Genomic DNA, 16857 nt, shown 5'->3' with positions numbered 1-16857 from the left:
CGGGCGTGGTGGCTCAAGCCTGTAATCCCAGCACTTTGGGAGGCCGAGACGGGCGGATCACGAGTTCAGGAGATCGAGACCATCCTGGCTAACACGGTGAAACCCCGTCTCTACTAAAATACAAAAAAAAAAAATTAGCCGGGCGAGGTGGCGGGCGCCTGTAGTCCCAGCTACTCGGGAGGCTGAGGCAGGAGAATGGCGTACCCGGGAGGCGGGGCTTGCAGTGAGCTGAGATCCGGCCACTGCACTCCAGCCTGGGCAACAGAGCTAGACTCCGTCTCAAAAAAAAAAAAAAAAAAACTTTTGTGCATCAGATACTATCAAGAAAGTTGAATGGCAACCTATACAATGAGAGAAAATATTTATAAATCATATACCTGATAAAGGGTCTAGTATTGAGATCATACAAAAACTCTTCTTCCAACTCTAGAATAAAAAGCAAATTTTAAAATGGGCAATCGATTTGAATAGGCATTTCTCAGAAGAAAATATGCAGATAGCCAGTTGCACATGAAAAGATGCTTAACATCATTGTCATTAAGGAAATGCAGGCTGGGTGGAGTGGCTCGTACCTTTAATCCCAGTAGTTTGGAAAGTTAATACTGGAGGACAGTTTGAGGCCAGGAGTTCAAGACCAACCTGGGCAACATACAGAGACCCCCGTCTCTACAAAGAAGAATTTTAGGCCGGGCGCGGTGGCTCAAGCCTGTAATCCCAGCACTTTGGGAGGCCGAGACGGGCGGATCACGAGGTCAGGAGATCGAGATCATCCTGGCTAACACGGTGAAACCCCGTCTCTACTAAAAATACAAAAAAAAAAAAAAAACTAGCCGGGCGAGGTGGCGGGCGCCTGTAGTCCCAGCTACTCCGGAGGCTGAGGCAGGAGAATGGCGTAAACCCGGGAGGCGGAGCTTGCAGTGAGCTGAGATCCAGCCAGTGCACTCCAGCCCGGGCTACAGAGCAAGACTCCGTCTCAAAAAAAAAAAAAAAAAAAAAAGAAGAATTTTAAAACTGTAACCAGGCATGGTGATATGATCATGCCACAGCCTTGGCAACAGAGTGAGACCGCGTCTCTTTAAAAAACAAACCAAAAAAGGAAATGTGTATCCCAACCACAATGAGATACTACTTCACACTCATTAGGAAGGATACGTGTAATCAAAAAGGTGGACAATTAACAAATGTTAGTGTGGGTCTAGAGAACTTGCTGGTGGAATGTGAAATAGTGCAGCCACTGTGGAAGACAGATTAGCAGTTCTTCAGAAAATTAAACAGAGTTACTATATGACCCATGAGTTCCACTGTTAGATGTATACCCAAGAAAGTTAACACATTTTCACACAAAAATGTGTATATAAGTGTTCATAGCAGCATTATTAGTTAAAGCTCAAAAGTGGAAACAGCCCAAATGCCTATTAACTGGTTAATGGATAACTAAAATATGATATAGCCATACAGTGAAATACCACTTTGCAAAAAAAATGAAGTACTAATACATGCTGCAACATGGATGAACCTCAATAACTGGACTCAAAAGATTACAAAAAGGACACAAAGACAGAAAGAAGATGAGTGGTTTCCGGGAAATCAGAGAAGTGGGGAATGGGAAGTGACTGGTAATAGATACAGAGTTTCTTTTGGGGAAATATTCTGGAATTAGTGGTAATGATTATACAACCATAACCTCTGAGTTGTACTCTGGAAGGGTGAATTTTACAATGTAAATTCTATCTCAACAGAGTTGTATAACCAACCCCCGTGGAATCACTATACAGCTTCAAATATTAATTCAGATTGAGGCCGGGCGCGGTGGCTCACGCCTGTAATCCCAGCACTTTGGGAGGCCGAGGCGGGCGGATCACAAGGTCAGGAGATCGAGACCACGGTGAAACCCCGTCTCTACTAAAAATACAAAAAATTAGCCGGGCGCGGTGGCGGGCGCCTGTAGTCCCAGCTACTCAGGAGGCTGAGGCAGGAGAATGGCGTGAACCCAGGAGGCGGAGCTTGCAGTGAGCCGAGATCAGGCCACTGCACTCCAGCCTGGGCGACAGAGCGAGACTCCGTCTCAAAAAACAAAAACAAAACAAAACAAAAAAAATATTAATTCAGATTGATACTGTGTTGTTTATATCCTTATGTACCTCCCTTCCTTTTGTATTCATTTGAAGCATAACCCAGACATCACATCATGTCATCTGTTAATATTTCAGTAAATACTCTAAAGGATAAGGACTTTTTTTTAAAAAAACAAGACCATAGTACTATTGTCATATCTTAAAATATCATAATTCTTTAACATCATCAAATATCCAATTAGCATTCAAATTTCCAATTTCAGCACCCACACTAGAAGGGAGGTTATTTAATCTGATAAAACGTGGCTATAAAAAGTCCTACAGCAAGCATCATACTTCATGGTGAAATATTAACAGCTTTCTACACAGGATTGGCAACAAGCCATAGTTACTTATTATCACAGAGGTCCTAGCCAGTGCAGTAAGGCAAGAAAAAAGAAAACAGGTAATAATTTAAAAGGAAAAAATTAAGCTGTCATTTTTATTGTTTGTTTATTGTTTGTTTTGAGATGGAGTCTTGCTCTGTCACCCAGGCTCTATCTCGGTGGCTCTATCTCGGCTCACTGCAACCTCCACCTCCTGGGTTCAAGCAATTCTCCTGCCTCAGCCTCCTGAGTAGCTGGGATTACAGGCGCATACCACACCCGACTAGTTTTTGTATTTTTAGTAGAGATGGGGTTTCACCATGTTTGGCCAGGCTGGTCTCGAACTCCTGACCTCAGGTGATGCGCCCGCCTCAGCCTCCCAAAGTGCTGGGATTACAGGTGTGAGCCACCGTGCCTGGCCTATTATTTTTTAAAATGCACTATCAGCAGAATCATAAACTGTCATTATTTACAGATGACGTGATTATATAAGTAGAAAAAAAGAATTTATAAATGGACTAACAAATAATTAATAGATGAACTTAGTAAAGTCTCATGATAGAAGGTTGGTATATAAAATTTAATTGTACTTTTATATATTATTAACAAGCCAATTTTTAAAATGTATTAAAAATATTATACTAAAGTAATATATAAAGCATCAAATACTTAAGAATAAATCTAACAAAAATATGTAAGACCGCTCTGCAGATAACTGTAAAATATTATTAAGAGAAATTTGAAGGCCTAGGTCAGTAAACGAGCAATTGTGCTCATGAGTTGGGAGACCTGGTGTTATAAAAATGTGAATGCTCATTACATTGACTGTATAGATTCTGTGCAATCCCGTATTTATTGTTATCAAAACGGCCAAGTGATTTTAAAATTTATGTGGAAACACAGAGTACCCGTAACAGCCAAAGCAATCTTGAAGAACCAAACAGATAGACTTTACTACCTGATGGAAGAGTTAATGTAAAGCAATGGTAATTAAGGCAGTGTGGTAGAAGCAGACTCATACATAAATGGATATTTGAATAAAGAATCTTAACCCTTACCATATGCCATTCGTGGAAAATCCATTCTGAATGCCCTGCAGGTCCAAATGTGAAAAGTAAAACAGTAAAATTTCTAAATAGTAAAATATATTTATGACTTGGAGATTGGCAAAGATTTCTTAAATGGTTGTATGCCTCTTTTAAAGTATCTCAGGTACTCCATAAATATATACACCTACTATGTATCCAAAAATTAAAAAAAAAAAAAAAAAAGATTTCTTAAATGGGAAACAAAAAGCACTAAGTATAAAGCAAAAAAGACTGATAATTGGGTTACTTAAAATTTTGTTTTATTAAAGACAGTGTTGCTGGGCGCAGTGGCTCTGACCTGTAATCCCAACACTTTGGGAGGCCAGAGTGAGAGGACTGCTTGAGCCCAGAGTTTGAGACCAGCCTCAGCAACATGGCAAAACTCTGTCCCTACAAAAAGTATGAAAAATTAGCTGGGCATGGTGATGCAGGCCTGTGGTCCCAGCTACCTTGGAGATTCAGGCAAGAAGATAGCTTGAGCCCAGGAGGTTCAAGCTACAGTGAGCCATGTGCGTGCCACTGCACTCCAGGCTGGGTGACAGAGCGAGGTCCTGTCTCAAATAAATAAATAAACAAGCATACAATATTAACAGTATGAATAGGCAAGCCATAGAGAAGGAAAAAGATTGATAATACATATATCTGACATTGTATCCAGAATATATAAAGAAATCACAGCCGGGCGCAGTGGCTCACGCCGTAATCCCAGCACTTTGGGAGGCCGAGGTGGGCGGATCACAAGGTCAGGAGATCAAGACCATCCTGGTTAACATGGTGAAACCCTGTCTCTATTAAAAATATAAAAATTAGCCAGGTGTGGTAGCAGGCGCCTGTAGTCCCAGCTACTTGGGAGGCTGAGACAGGAGAATGGCGTGAACCCGGGAGGCAGAGCTTGCAGTGAGCCGAGATCGCGAGAGGGTTATTACAAAGGATATTGGTTCCCATGGGGCCTAAGGCTTCTGAGCCAAGGCACCTCCTTTCCATGCCCCTGTGACTAGACAATAGTCACAACTGCCATGGGGAGAAAATGCCTCCAGATGGCTCCATGAACTGCTGCCAGGACTCACAATGAGGAGGAACAGTTGATGCTGCCCTCCTGGCAATTTGTTGTTATTGTCTTTTTTTTAGCCCAGACCTTTCCATAGAACCTCAGACTTTAGCTGCTGATTCCACATTTCTACTTTGTCTAATAGTCATTTCCAGAACGAAACTCTTGATTTTCTGCCCCTAAACCTTCTCTTCCGGTAATCTTCCCCATCTCCGCTAGTGGCTCCTCTAATTCTTCTGGTTGCTCAAATCAGAAACCTTGATTCTTCTTCTCTTAAACTTCACATTCAATCCATTAGTAACCTTCTGGCTGCTCCTTGAATATATCCTGAATTTGGCCATTTTCACTGGTATTGCCCTGATCCAAGTCATCATCACTTCTCTCCGGGACTTCTGTGTTGGCCTCCTAAGCAGTCTCCCTCCTGCTTAGTCTATACTCCATGTTACAGCTGGAATGATCCCTCTAACATGTCAATTCATATTACTGCTCTGTCCAAAAAGCCCTAAAACTTTTTTTCTCACCGATTAAACTCCCAAATCCTTGTGCCCCACAAAGCATGCAAATACCAGCTCTCTGACCTCTTCTACCACTGTTGCCCCTTGCCAACTCTACTTAAGCCACAGTGGCCTCCTTGCTATTCTTCAGATACTCAGAAAATGTTCCTGACTCGGGACTTTTGCATTTGCTATTCTTTCTGCATGGAACATTCACCTTCTGTGGCTATTCATTTTCTTGTCTTGCTCTCTCTTTATTTTTATTTTTATTTATTTTTTAATTTTTTTGAGACGGAGTCTCGCTCTGTCGCCCAGGCTAGAGTGCAGTGGCCGGATCTCAGCTCACTGCAAGCTCCGCCTCCCGGGTTTACGCCATTCTCCTGCCTCAGCCTCCCGAGTAGCTGGGACTACGCGCGTCCGCCACCTCGCCCAGCTATTTTTTTGTATTTTTTAGCAGAGACGGGGTTTCACCGTGTTAGTCAGGATGGTCTTGATCTCCTGCCCTCGTGATCCGCCCGTCTCGGCCTCCCAAAGTGCTGGGATTACAGGCTTGAGCCATCGCGCCCGGCAGTCTTGCTCTCTTATGGAAAATAGCACCCCGTTCCCCTACTTTCAATTCACCTTGCCCTAGCTTATCACCTGACACATTTACTTGATTATTTGCACCTTATCTTTATCTCCTTCGTAGAATGTAAACTCCTTGAAGGCTTCTGCCCTTTTTGCTCACTGCTGCCTGTCAGTGAAATTTCACAATCCTGGGAATAAACAAAATAACCTTCAAGCTTTCAGAGGGAAGAAAAATCCAGGTCAAAATCAGAGTAGTGGCAATTTGAGTAATATACTTCTCATCAGCTTTTCTAGAAGCTAGACAGTGGACCAGTGCTTGCCGAAAAATGATATCCAGTCAAAGTAATATAAAGATATTTCTGGCATGCAGCTCTTCCAAACATTTACGACTCATGCATGATCGTTGTTGTTGTTGTTTGAGGCGGAGCTTCGCTCTTGTTGCCCAGGCTAGAGTGCAATGGTGCGATCTAGATCCTTGAGGAATCGTCACACTCTTTTCCACAATGGTTGAACTAATTTACACTCCCACCAACAGTGTAAAAGCGTTGCTATTTTTCCACAACCTCTCCAGTATCTGTTGTTTCCTGACTTTTTAATGATTGCCATTCTAACTGGCATGAGATGGTATCTCATTGTGGTTTTGGTTTGCATTACTCTAATGACCAGTGATGATGAGCATTTTTTCATATGTCTGTTGGCTACATAAATGTCTTCTTTTGACAAGTGTCTGTTCATATCCTTTGCCCATTTTTTGATGGGGTTGTTTGCTTTTTTCTTGTAAATTTAAGTTCTTTGTAGATTCTAGATATTTGCCCTTTGTCAGATGGATAGATTGCAAAAATTTTCTCCCATTCTGTAGGTTGCCTGTTCACTCTGATGATAGTTTCTTTTGCTGTGCAGAAGCTCTTTAGTTTTATTAGATCCCATTTGTTAATTTTGGCTTTTGTTGCCATTGCTTTTGGTGTTTTAGACATGAAGTCTTTGCCCATGCCTGTGTCCTGAATGGTATTGCCCAGGTTTTCTTCTAGGATTTTTATGGTCCTAGGTCTTATGTTTAATTAAGCCTTTGATCCATCTTGAGTTGATTTTTGTATAAGGTGTAAGGAAGGGGTCCAGTTTCCATTTTCTGCATATGGCTAGCCAGTTTTCCCAACACCATTTATTACATAGGGAATCTTTTCCCCATTGCTTGTGTGTGTCAGGTTTGTCAAAGATCAGAAGGTGGTAGATGTGTGGTGTTATTTTTGAGGAGTCCATTCTGTTCCATTGGCCTGTATATCTGTTTTGGTACCAGTACCATGCTGTTTTGGTTACTTTAGCCTCGTAGTATAGTGTGAAGTCAGGTAGCTTGATACCTCCAGCTTTGTGCTTCTTGCCCGGGATTGTCTTGGGTATGCAGGCTCTTTTTTGCTTCCATATGAAGTTTAAAGTTGTTTTTTCCAATTCTGTGAAGAAAGTCAGTGGTAGCTTGATGGGGATGGCATTGAATCTATAAATTACTTTGAGCAGTAAGGCCATTTTCACGATATTGATTCTTCCTATCCATGAGCATGGAGTGTTTTTCCATTTGTTTGCGTCCTCTTTTGTTGTGCAGTGGTTTGTAGTTCTCCTTGAAGAGGTCCTTCATATCCCTTGTAAATTATGTTCCTAGGTATTTTATTCTCTTGGTAGCAATTGTCAATGGGAGTTCACTCATGATTTGGCTCTCTGTTATTGCTGTATAGGAATGCTTGTGATTTTTGCACGTTGATTTCGTATCCTGAGACTTTCCTGAAGTTGCTTATCAGTTTAAGGAGATTTTGGGCTGAGACTATGGGGTTTTCTAAATATACAGTCATGTCATCTGCAAACAGGGACAATTTGACTTCCTTTCTTCCTGTTTGAATACCCTTTATTGCTTTCTCTTGCCTGATTGCCCTGGCCTCAACTTCCAATACTATGTTGAATAGGAGTGGTGAGAGAGGGCATCCTTGTCTTGTGCCAGTTTTCAAAGGGAATGCTTCCAGTTTTTGCCCATTCAGTATGATATTGTCTGTGGGTTTGTCATAAATAGCTCTTATTATGTTGAGATACGTTCCATCAATACCTAGTTTACTGAGCGTTTTTAGCATGAAAGGCTGTTGAATTTTGTCAAAGGCCTTTTCTGCATCTGTTGAGATAATCATGTGGTTTTTGTCGTTGGTTCTGTTTAGTTGATGGATTACATTTATTGATTTGCATATGTTGAACCAGCCTTGCGTCCGAGGGATGAAGCCGACTTGATCATGGTGGATAAACTTTTTGATGTGCTGCTGGATTCGGTTTGCCAGTATTTTATTGAGGATTTTTGCATCGATGTTCATCAGGGATATTAGTCTAAAATTCTCTTTTGTTGTTGTGTCTCTGCCAGGCTCTGGTATCAGGATGATGATGGCCTCATAAAATGAGTTAGGGAGGATTCTGTCTTTTTTTATTGATCGGAATAGTTTCAGAAGGACTAGTACCAGCTTCTCTTTGTACCTCTGGTAGAATTTGGCTGTGAATCTGTCTGGTCCTGGACTTTTTTTGGTTGTTATGCTGTTAATTATTGCCTCAATTTCAGAACCTGTTATTGGTCTATTCAGAGATTCAACTTCTTCCTGGTTTAGTCTTGGGAGGGTGTATGTATCCATTTCTTCTAGATTTTCTAGTTTATTTGCATAGAGGTGTTTATAGTATTCTCTGATGGTAGTTTTTATTTCTGTGGGATCGGTGGTGATATCCCCTTTATTATTTTTCACTGCGTCTATTGGATTCTTCTCTATTAGTCTTGCTAGGGGTCTATTTTGTTAATCTTTTCAAAAAAACAGCTCCTGGATTCATTGATTTTTTTTTTTTTTTTGAAGGGTTTTTTGTGTCTATCTCCTTCAGTTCTGCTCTGAGCTTAGTTATTTCTTGTTTTTTGCTAGCTTTTGAATTAGTTTGCTCTTGCTTCTCTAGTTCTTTTAATTGTGACGTTAGGGTGTTGATTTTAGATCTCACCTGCTTTCTCTTGTGGGCATTTAGCGCTATAAATTTCCCTCTACACACTGCTTTAAATGTGTCCCAGAGGTTCTGGTACATTGTGTCTTTGTTCTTACTGGTTTCAAAGAACATCTTTATTTCTGCTTTCATTTCATTATTTACCCAGTAGTCATTCAGGAGCAGGTTGTTCAGTTTCCATGTAGTTGTGCGGTTTTGAGTGAGATTTTTAATCCTGAGTTCTAATTTGATTGCACTGTGGTCTGAGAGACAGTTTGTTGTGAATTCTGTTCTTTTACATTTGCTGAGGAGTGTTTTACTTCCAATTATGTGGTCAATTTTAGAATAAGTACAATGTGGCACTGAGAAGAATGTATAGTCTGTTGATTTGGAGTGGAGAGTTCTGTAGATGTCTATTAGGTCTGCTTGGTCCAGAGTCGAGTTCAAGTCCTGGATATCCTTGTTAATTTTCTGTCTCGTTGATCTGCCTAATATTGACACTGGGGTGTTAAAGTCTCCCATTATTATTGTGTGGGAGTCTAAGCCTCTTTGTAGGTCTCTAAGGGCTTTATGAATCTGGGGGTGCTCCTCTGTTGGGTGCATATATATTTAGGATAGTTAGCTCTTCTTGTTGAATTGATCCCTTTACCATTATATAATGGCCTTCTTTGTCTCTTTTGATCTTTGTTGGTTTAAAGTCTGTTTTATCAGAGACCGCGATTGCAACCCCTCCTCTTTTTTTTGCTTTCCATTTGCTTGGTAGATCTTCCTCCATCCCTTTATTTTGAGCCTATGTGTGTCTTTGCATGTGAGATGGGTCTCCTGAATACAGCACACCGATGGGTCTTGACTCTATCCAATATCCAGTTTGCCAGTTTGTGTACTTTAACTGGGGCATTTAACCCGTTTATATTTAAGGCTAATATTGTTATGTGTGAATTTGATCCAGTCATTATGATGTTAGCTGGTTATTTTGCCCTTAATTGATACAATTTCTTCATAGCGTCGATGTCTTTACAATTTGGCATGTTTTTGCAGTGGCTGGTGCTGGTTGTTCTTTTCCATGTTTAGTGCTTCCTTCAGGAGTTTTTGTAAGGCAGGCCTGATGGTGACAAAATTTCTCAGCATTTTGCTTGTCTGTAAAGGATTTTATTTCTCCTTCACTTACGAAGCTTAGTTTGGCTGGATATGAAATTCTGGGTTGAAAATTCTTTTCTTTAAGAATGTTGAATGTTGGCCCCCACTCTCTTCTGGCTTGTAGGGTTTCTGCAGAGAGATCACTGTTAGTCTGACGGGCTTCCCTTTGTGGGTAACCCCACCTTTCTCTCTGACTGCCCTTAACATTTTTGCCTTCATTTCAACCTTGGTGAATCTGACAATTATATGTCTTGGGGTTGCTCTTCTTGAGGAGTATCTTTGTGGTGTTCTCTGTATTTCCTGGATTTGAATATTGCCTGCCTTGTTAGGTTGGGGAAGTTCTCCGGGATAATATCCTGCAGATTGTTTTCCAACTTGGTTCCATTCTCCCTGTCACTTTCACGTACACCAATCAAACGTAGATTTGGTCTTTTCACATAGTCCCGTATTTGTTGGAGGCTTTATTTGTTTCTTTTCTCTCTTTTTTCTCTAATCTTGTCTTCTCGCTTTATTTCATTAATTTGATCTTCAATAACTGATATCCTTTCTTCTGCTTGATCGAGTTGGCTATTGAAGCTTGTGTATGCTTCACCAAGTTCTCATACTGTGGTTTTCGGCTCCATCAGGTCATTTAAGCTCTTCTGTACACTGGTTATTCTAGTTAGCTATCTGTCTAACCTTTTTTCAAGGTTTTTAGCTTCCTTTTGATGGGTTAGAACATGTTCCTTTAGCTCGGAGAAGTTTGTTATTACCAACCTTCTGAAGCCTACTTCTGTCAACTTGTCAAATTCATTCTCCGTCCAGTTTTGTTCCCTTGCAGGTGAGGAGTTGTGTTCCTTTGGAGGAGAAGAGGCATTCTGGTTTTTGGAATTTTCAGCCTTTCTGCTCTGTTTTCAGTCCATCTTTGTGGTTTAATCTACCTTTGGTCTTTGATGTTGGTGACCTACGCATGAGGTTTTGGTGCAGATATCCTTTTTGTTGATGTTGATGTTGATGCTATTCCTTTCTGTTTGCTAGTTTTGCTTCTAACAGACAGGCCCCTTAGCTGTGGGTCTGTTGGGATTTTCTGGAAGTCCACTCCAGACCCTGTTTGCCTGGGTGTCACCAGCAAAAGGCTACAGAACAGCAAATATTGCTGCCTGATTCTTCGTCCCAGAGGGGCACCTGCCTTTATGAGGTGTCTGTCAGCCCCTACTGGGAGGTGTCTGCCAGTAGACTGACTACATTTTGAAAGAGCTTGACTGAAGGAAACATTTCCCTTCACCCCCTAGCCCACACCCTAATCCTGTAATTACTTTATTCTAAATATCTCAAGTATATCCCATCTTTTTTCATTCAAATAAGTTCTTCCCTCTTGGTCTACTAACCTCCTTAAATCCTGCCCTTCTCCTCCGTAATCAGATGTGATCTTTTGAATTGTTTGGTTAAAATTATCCATTAACCTTCCATTTCCTTTAAGATAAGATTCAAAACTTTTAATATGAACTGCGATACTCAATGTGATCTGACCCCTGCGCCCCATCTCATCTTTCATACCTTCAACTCCAGCTATTCTGAACTCTGTTTCCATATGTTATCATTTACTCGTTGTGTCCTTTCTACCTTTGTACACTTAGAAGCCCAATCTCCGAGGCCGGGCGCGGTGGCTCAAGCCTGTAATCCCAGCACTTTGGGAGGCCGAGACGGGTGGATCACGAGGTCAGGAGATCGAGACCATCCTGGCTAACACAGTGAAACCCCGTCTCTACTAAAAGATACAAAAAACTAGCCGGGTGAGGTGGCGGGCGCCTGTAGTCCCAGCTACTCGGGAGGCTGAGGCAGGAGAATGGCGTGAACCCGGGAGGCGGAGCTTGCAGTGAGCTGAGATCCGGCCACTGCACTCCAGCCTGGGCGACAGCGAGACTCCGTCTCAAAAAAAAAAAAAACAAAAACGAAAAAAAAAAAAAAAAGAAGCCCAATCTCCGTCAGCTCATCTGACCAAATTGCTTCTTATCCCTGAGGATCAAGCCCAGGATAACTGGACTGCTACCAAGACTCCCTGTCCCTCCTCTTACCACTCACTGAAATGTGTTCTTCCTTTGTATTCTGTAAAATCTCCTGCATGCTTATTAATCACATTTATCACACTATATTTTTATTGTTTATTTTCTTTCCAACCTGACTCTTCCTTCTTTTGTCCTACTGTGGTTGAGCTTCTTGAAGTGCTGAGACACTGGCCTTTTTTTTTTTCCTTCCTTCACCTAGCGCATCCCCATTACCTAGAAGAATGTCCAGATTATAGTAGCTACTCATTACATGTTTGGGATGGGTGAACAGATAGATATTCATGGATGAATATCTTAAGATTTGAGGCCACGCGCGGTGGCTCACGCCTGTAATCCCAGCACTTTGGGAGGCTGAGGCCAGCAGATCACAAGGTCAGGAAATCGAGACCATCCTGGCCAACATGGTGAAATCCTGTCTCTACTAAAAATACAAAACTGTAGCCGGGCGTGGTGGCGCACGCCTGTAATCCCAGCTAGTAGGGAAACTGAGACAGGAGAATCGCTTGAACCCAGGAGGCGGAGGTTGCAGTGAGCCGAGATCACACCACTGTACTCCAGCCTGGGCAAAAATAATGTTTTCTTTTTTGACATGGATTCTCATTCTGTCACCCAGGCGGAGGCTTCAGTGAGTCGAGATCGCACCACTGCTCTCCAGCCTGGGTGACAGAACAAGATTATGTCTGGGAAAAAAAAAAAAGAAATAAAAGACCAGAAAGTAGATTAATGGTTGCCAGAAAATGAGGGTAGAGAGGATAAGGTATGACAGAATGGGTATGGGTTTCTGTTTGAGGTGATAATGTTTTATAATTAGGCAATGATGGTTGTTGTCTGTCCTTGTGAATATAGTAAAAAACCACAAAATTGTACACTTTAGACAGGTAAATTTTATGGTATATGAATTTTATCTCAATTTGAAATGAACAAAAAAAGATGAGATACAGTAAAATGTTTAGCATTTGACAATACTGTCATGGTTATTAGGGAAGAGACTTGTTCATAAGGAAATTTATGCCTGTCAGAACAAGTAAGTTTTCAAACTAAAAGGTAAAGACATTCAAAAAATTTAAACGTCTGTTGGCAGAAAATCTATTTCTAGCTCAATTGTAGGACATCTGACTTTGCATTAGATAAAGTAAGGAAATACTCTGCTTGTAGTTTTAATTTTTCTGGATTTTGTTACTGTTTGTCCTAAGTTTTTGAGATACCAAAAAGCTTTTCTTTCCTTTTTTTTTTTTTTTTTTTTTTTTTTAAAGGCTCAAGTTATTCTCCTGCCTCAGCCTCCGGAGTAGCTGGGATTACAGGCGTGCACCACCATGCCTGGCTAATTTTTGTATTTTTAATAGAGACTGGGTTTCACCATGTTAGCTAGGCCAGTCTTGAACACCTGACCTTAGGTGATCCACCCACCTTGGCCTCCTAAAGTGCTGCCATTACAGGCGTGAGCCAACACGCCCGGCCTAAAAACTCAGTTATTGATGGTAGCTGAGAGATAGAGCTTTTACTCATGTTTTTGTTTTTGAGGAGGGAGGAGAAGAAATCCTACCCATCGTTTGTATTTTCTTCAGATCTTCCTCAGCACTCATACAGAATTAACTGCATGCTTCCATGTCATTCCTAATGTACTTTTTAATGTGCCTCTGTCCTCCTTCTAAAAAGCAGATCTGATCGTGTCACCCTCTACTTTATCTTCTGCGACTTCCTGTTATTCTTGGGTTGAAGTTCAGCCATGGCTTACAAAGGCTTTCTGATCTGGCCTGGCTTGCGGCTTACTGGGTCAGTCCTCCGTTGGACTTCCAGTTCCCTCCGCCCCTTGCAGGGATGCGGTATTATCTGCCCAAAAAAAGTCTTCTCCCTACCCTTGAATCTGGCTAACTGCTGCTAGCCTTTCAGGTTTCATCTTAGTATTTTCTATGGTAAATCTTCTCTGACCAAACTCCCCATCAATCCCCAGTTTGGAGTACTCCACCCCGATACTGCTATGGTACCCAGTGATGCTATTAGCCAATTACTTGATCATATGCCCTGCCATTGACTGTTGCTACCACTGGACAGTCTTTGTCCTTCTCCTTATGTTTTATCCACCAGTACCTAACACTGTGTCTGGAACATAGTACGTACTCAGTAAACGTTTGCTTGTTTCCTCTAATAGTCTATCTGTGAAATGCCTTGCCAGGCAGATGTTTAACTGAATCAGTGAATGATGACTGTATTTTTTCATCTTGGAGCGTATAGCAGTCAGAGAGGAATGTATCCACCTCCAAAAATAAATATATACATATGTCTTCATGTTCTACATCATCCAGAGTCTCTTCTCTGTCTCTCCAGCTAAACAATTTAAAGGCTCATTTTTGCTGCTTTTCAGAAATTGGATCACTTATCAAAATCTTTTTATGGAAGATTCTAAGATAAAGTAATATTTAGTCGTTATCTGTGAATAAGAATAGGCTTTAGATATTTTCTAGTGTAAGATGTGTTAGAACAGTTGTATAAAGTGGACCTTATGGGCTGGGCACAGTGACTCACTGCTGTAATGCCAGCACTTTGGGAGGTCAAGGCAGGTGGATCACCTGAGGTCTGGAGTTCAAGATGAGCCTGACCGACATGGAGAAACCCCATCTCTACTAAAAATACAAAATTAGCCAGGCATGGTGGCGCATGCCTGTAATCCCAGCTACTTGGGAGGCTGAGGCAGGAGAATCGCTTGAACCCGAGAGGTGGAGATTGCAGTGAGCCAAGATCATGCCATTGCACTCCAGCCTGGGCAACAAGAGCGAAACTCCATCTCAAAAAAAAAAAAAAAAAAGTTGTCCTTTAGTAAAAATGACAAAGATATCTGAATAGTCATCATTTTATTTGGCTTGCATTTTTTTCCTTTTATCTAGGAATGTGATGGCATTTTATCCTACTTTCTTTGTTATCTGATGTGAATATGCTTTGTCTGACTCTGTAATTGGCTTTTGTCATTTAAAGTAACATTGGTAATAAATTTCATACTGTTCTAACTGGAGTTTGTCTTTGTTTTGTTTTATTTTTCCTCTCGTATCTAGTTGTTGTGGAATTACAAGCTGAACCTAACTACAGATCCCAAATTTGAATCTGTGGCCAGAGAGGTTTGCAAATCTACTATAACAGAGGTAAGTTGTGAAAGAATTTTGTAGATATCTAATGGCTGAGAGGAGAAAATTACATCTGTTGACCAGACCAGCCCTTATGAGAAGAATGACTCAGTTACATTACTTTTCTTAGAATTCACATCTGCCTTGGTTGAAAGTTAGGAAATTGGGGGGTATAATTAGATTCTTTTTGTTAACATCCACCTACGCTTACATTAGGATACTATTGATTGAGGAAGTTGGAAATCAGGTTCTATTGGTCTCCAAACAGCAAGTAAAAGTGCTGAGGTATCAGTGCTACTCTCACACATTGGACAGCTTGCTGTGTCTGAAGCATATTGGCATGGTTACAAGAGGTCTGTCAGCATTCTTGTTTTGGCTATGCAGTTGGATCAGTTGAACCACAGAGATATATACGTCAAATAATAGGAGTTAGTGTTAAAAAGGTTAAGATTTTTAAAATTGTTTATCTTGGCCCAGTGTAAACAACAAATAATATTCGTGAAAATTGTGGTACTTTAAATTTCTTTTTTTAATAGGGTTTTTTTTTTTTTAATCAGTAATAGAAACTCCAGAAAGCCAGAGTTTCTGTATACTGAAATATGAGAATCACAGAGAAAACAGTTGCTATTTTTCCACCCCAGAATTAGCAGTCATAGATCTCACACCATATTAATTTGTCCTCAAGCTGGCCCTATTGATGAATTAAGTCAGGGCCGCATTCTTCCGAGCTCTTAAGGAAGACCCTGTCTCATCCAGATAAGCCATCAGCCTGCGTTCCTTGTGTCATTATGGGGTCTCGTAAAACCTATTTTCTCAAACTTTCTAATACTAGATCAGTTACGTTTTATTCTTTTAAAGCAGTGACCCCTCATATTTACCCTGGAGCTTCTGAGCAGAAAGGCATATCTTTGAAAAATTTATCTTTAGCTCCTAGCTTTAATATTCTACATCTCAAACTCCCGTAGCTAGCTATAGGACTAAACCTCTAACTTTAAAATATCAAGGGCAAAGATGTTTGCTTAATAACAAAACTAAATACTAACAAAGAAATTATTCCCAGGATTGAACTTTAAATGTTTGTATTTTCCCTCTGTATTGTGGTACTATACAATTATAAGTATATATTTTTTTTGTTTTTGAGATGGAGTCTTGCTGTGTCGCCTGTGCTGGAGTGCAGTGGTGCCACCTTGGCTCACTGCAACCTTTGTCTCCTGGGCTCAAGCAATTCTCCTGCCTCAGCCTCCCAAATAGCTGGGATTACAGGCACATGCCACCAGGCCTGGCTAATTTTTGTATTTTAGTAGAGACAGGTTTTGCCGTGTTGGCCAGACTGGTCTCGAACTCCTGACCTCAGGTGATTCACCTGCCTCGGTCTCCCAAAGTGCTGGGATTATAGGCATGAGCCACTGTGCCCAGCCATAAGTAGTTTTTTTAAAAGGACACATTGGGAGAGATACGTATACACACATACGCACACGTTTGTTTTGCCCCATTTTGTGTCCCATTAAATACGTACCAGTTTGATTGGCCCAGGGAAATTTAGTTGAGTATATACATATTCACTAGAGTAATTTCACTATTTGCGTTAGACTGGCTTCCATATAATGTGTGTATCACAATGGTTGTCTGTGACCTTTTGGGGTGTTCTGGTTTTGTAAAAGATTAGCATTAACAAGGACACTTCTCCCTCCCACAGGAAGATGATACTGGAGTCAGGGAAATTAAATATCAGGAAGAACATAGTTGCTAGCAAAACATTTCATTCTATATTTTCCTTCTATCATCTTTCTTAATTTTGGAATCCTACTTCCAGGGAGAAAAACAACATCACAAGAATACCTGCAAACTATTAATACAAACCAAACTTAATCTCCAAGATTGAGCTAAATCCTGCCTCCTTTCCTCCTGGCTGCAGTCAAAAAATAGAGTGACTGCAGCATTTT

The 16857-nt window shown here is 41.0% G+C and overlaps 1 protein-coding gene across 2 annotated transcripts in view; it reads left to right on the top strand.

The window, feature by feature from the left end:
- GLG1 (golgi glycoprotein 1) overlaps nt 1-16857 on the top strand; it is a 159485-nt gene that overhangs the window by 86353 nt on the left and 56275 nt on the right. For both annotated transcript variants that reach the window (XM_005592540.5, XM_065537160.2), the window contains exon 3: nt 14846-14932. In XM_005592540.5, the coding sequence (XP_005592597.3) occupies nt 14846-14932 (87 nt within the window). The remainder of the gene's footprint in view (nt 1-14845; nt 14933-16857) is intronic.

Source organism: Macaca fascicularis, chromosome 20, assembly GCF_037993035.2.
Source record: "Macaca fascicularis isolate 582-1 chromosome 20, T2T-MFA8v1.1".
In the NCBI taxonomy this organism is placed as follows: Eukaryota; Metazoa; Chordata; class Mammalia; order Primates; family Cercopithecidae; genus Macaca; species Macaca fascicularis.
This window is presented reverse-complemented; position numbering and strand designations above follow the sequence as displayed.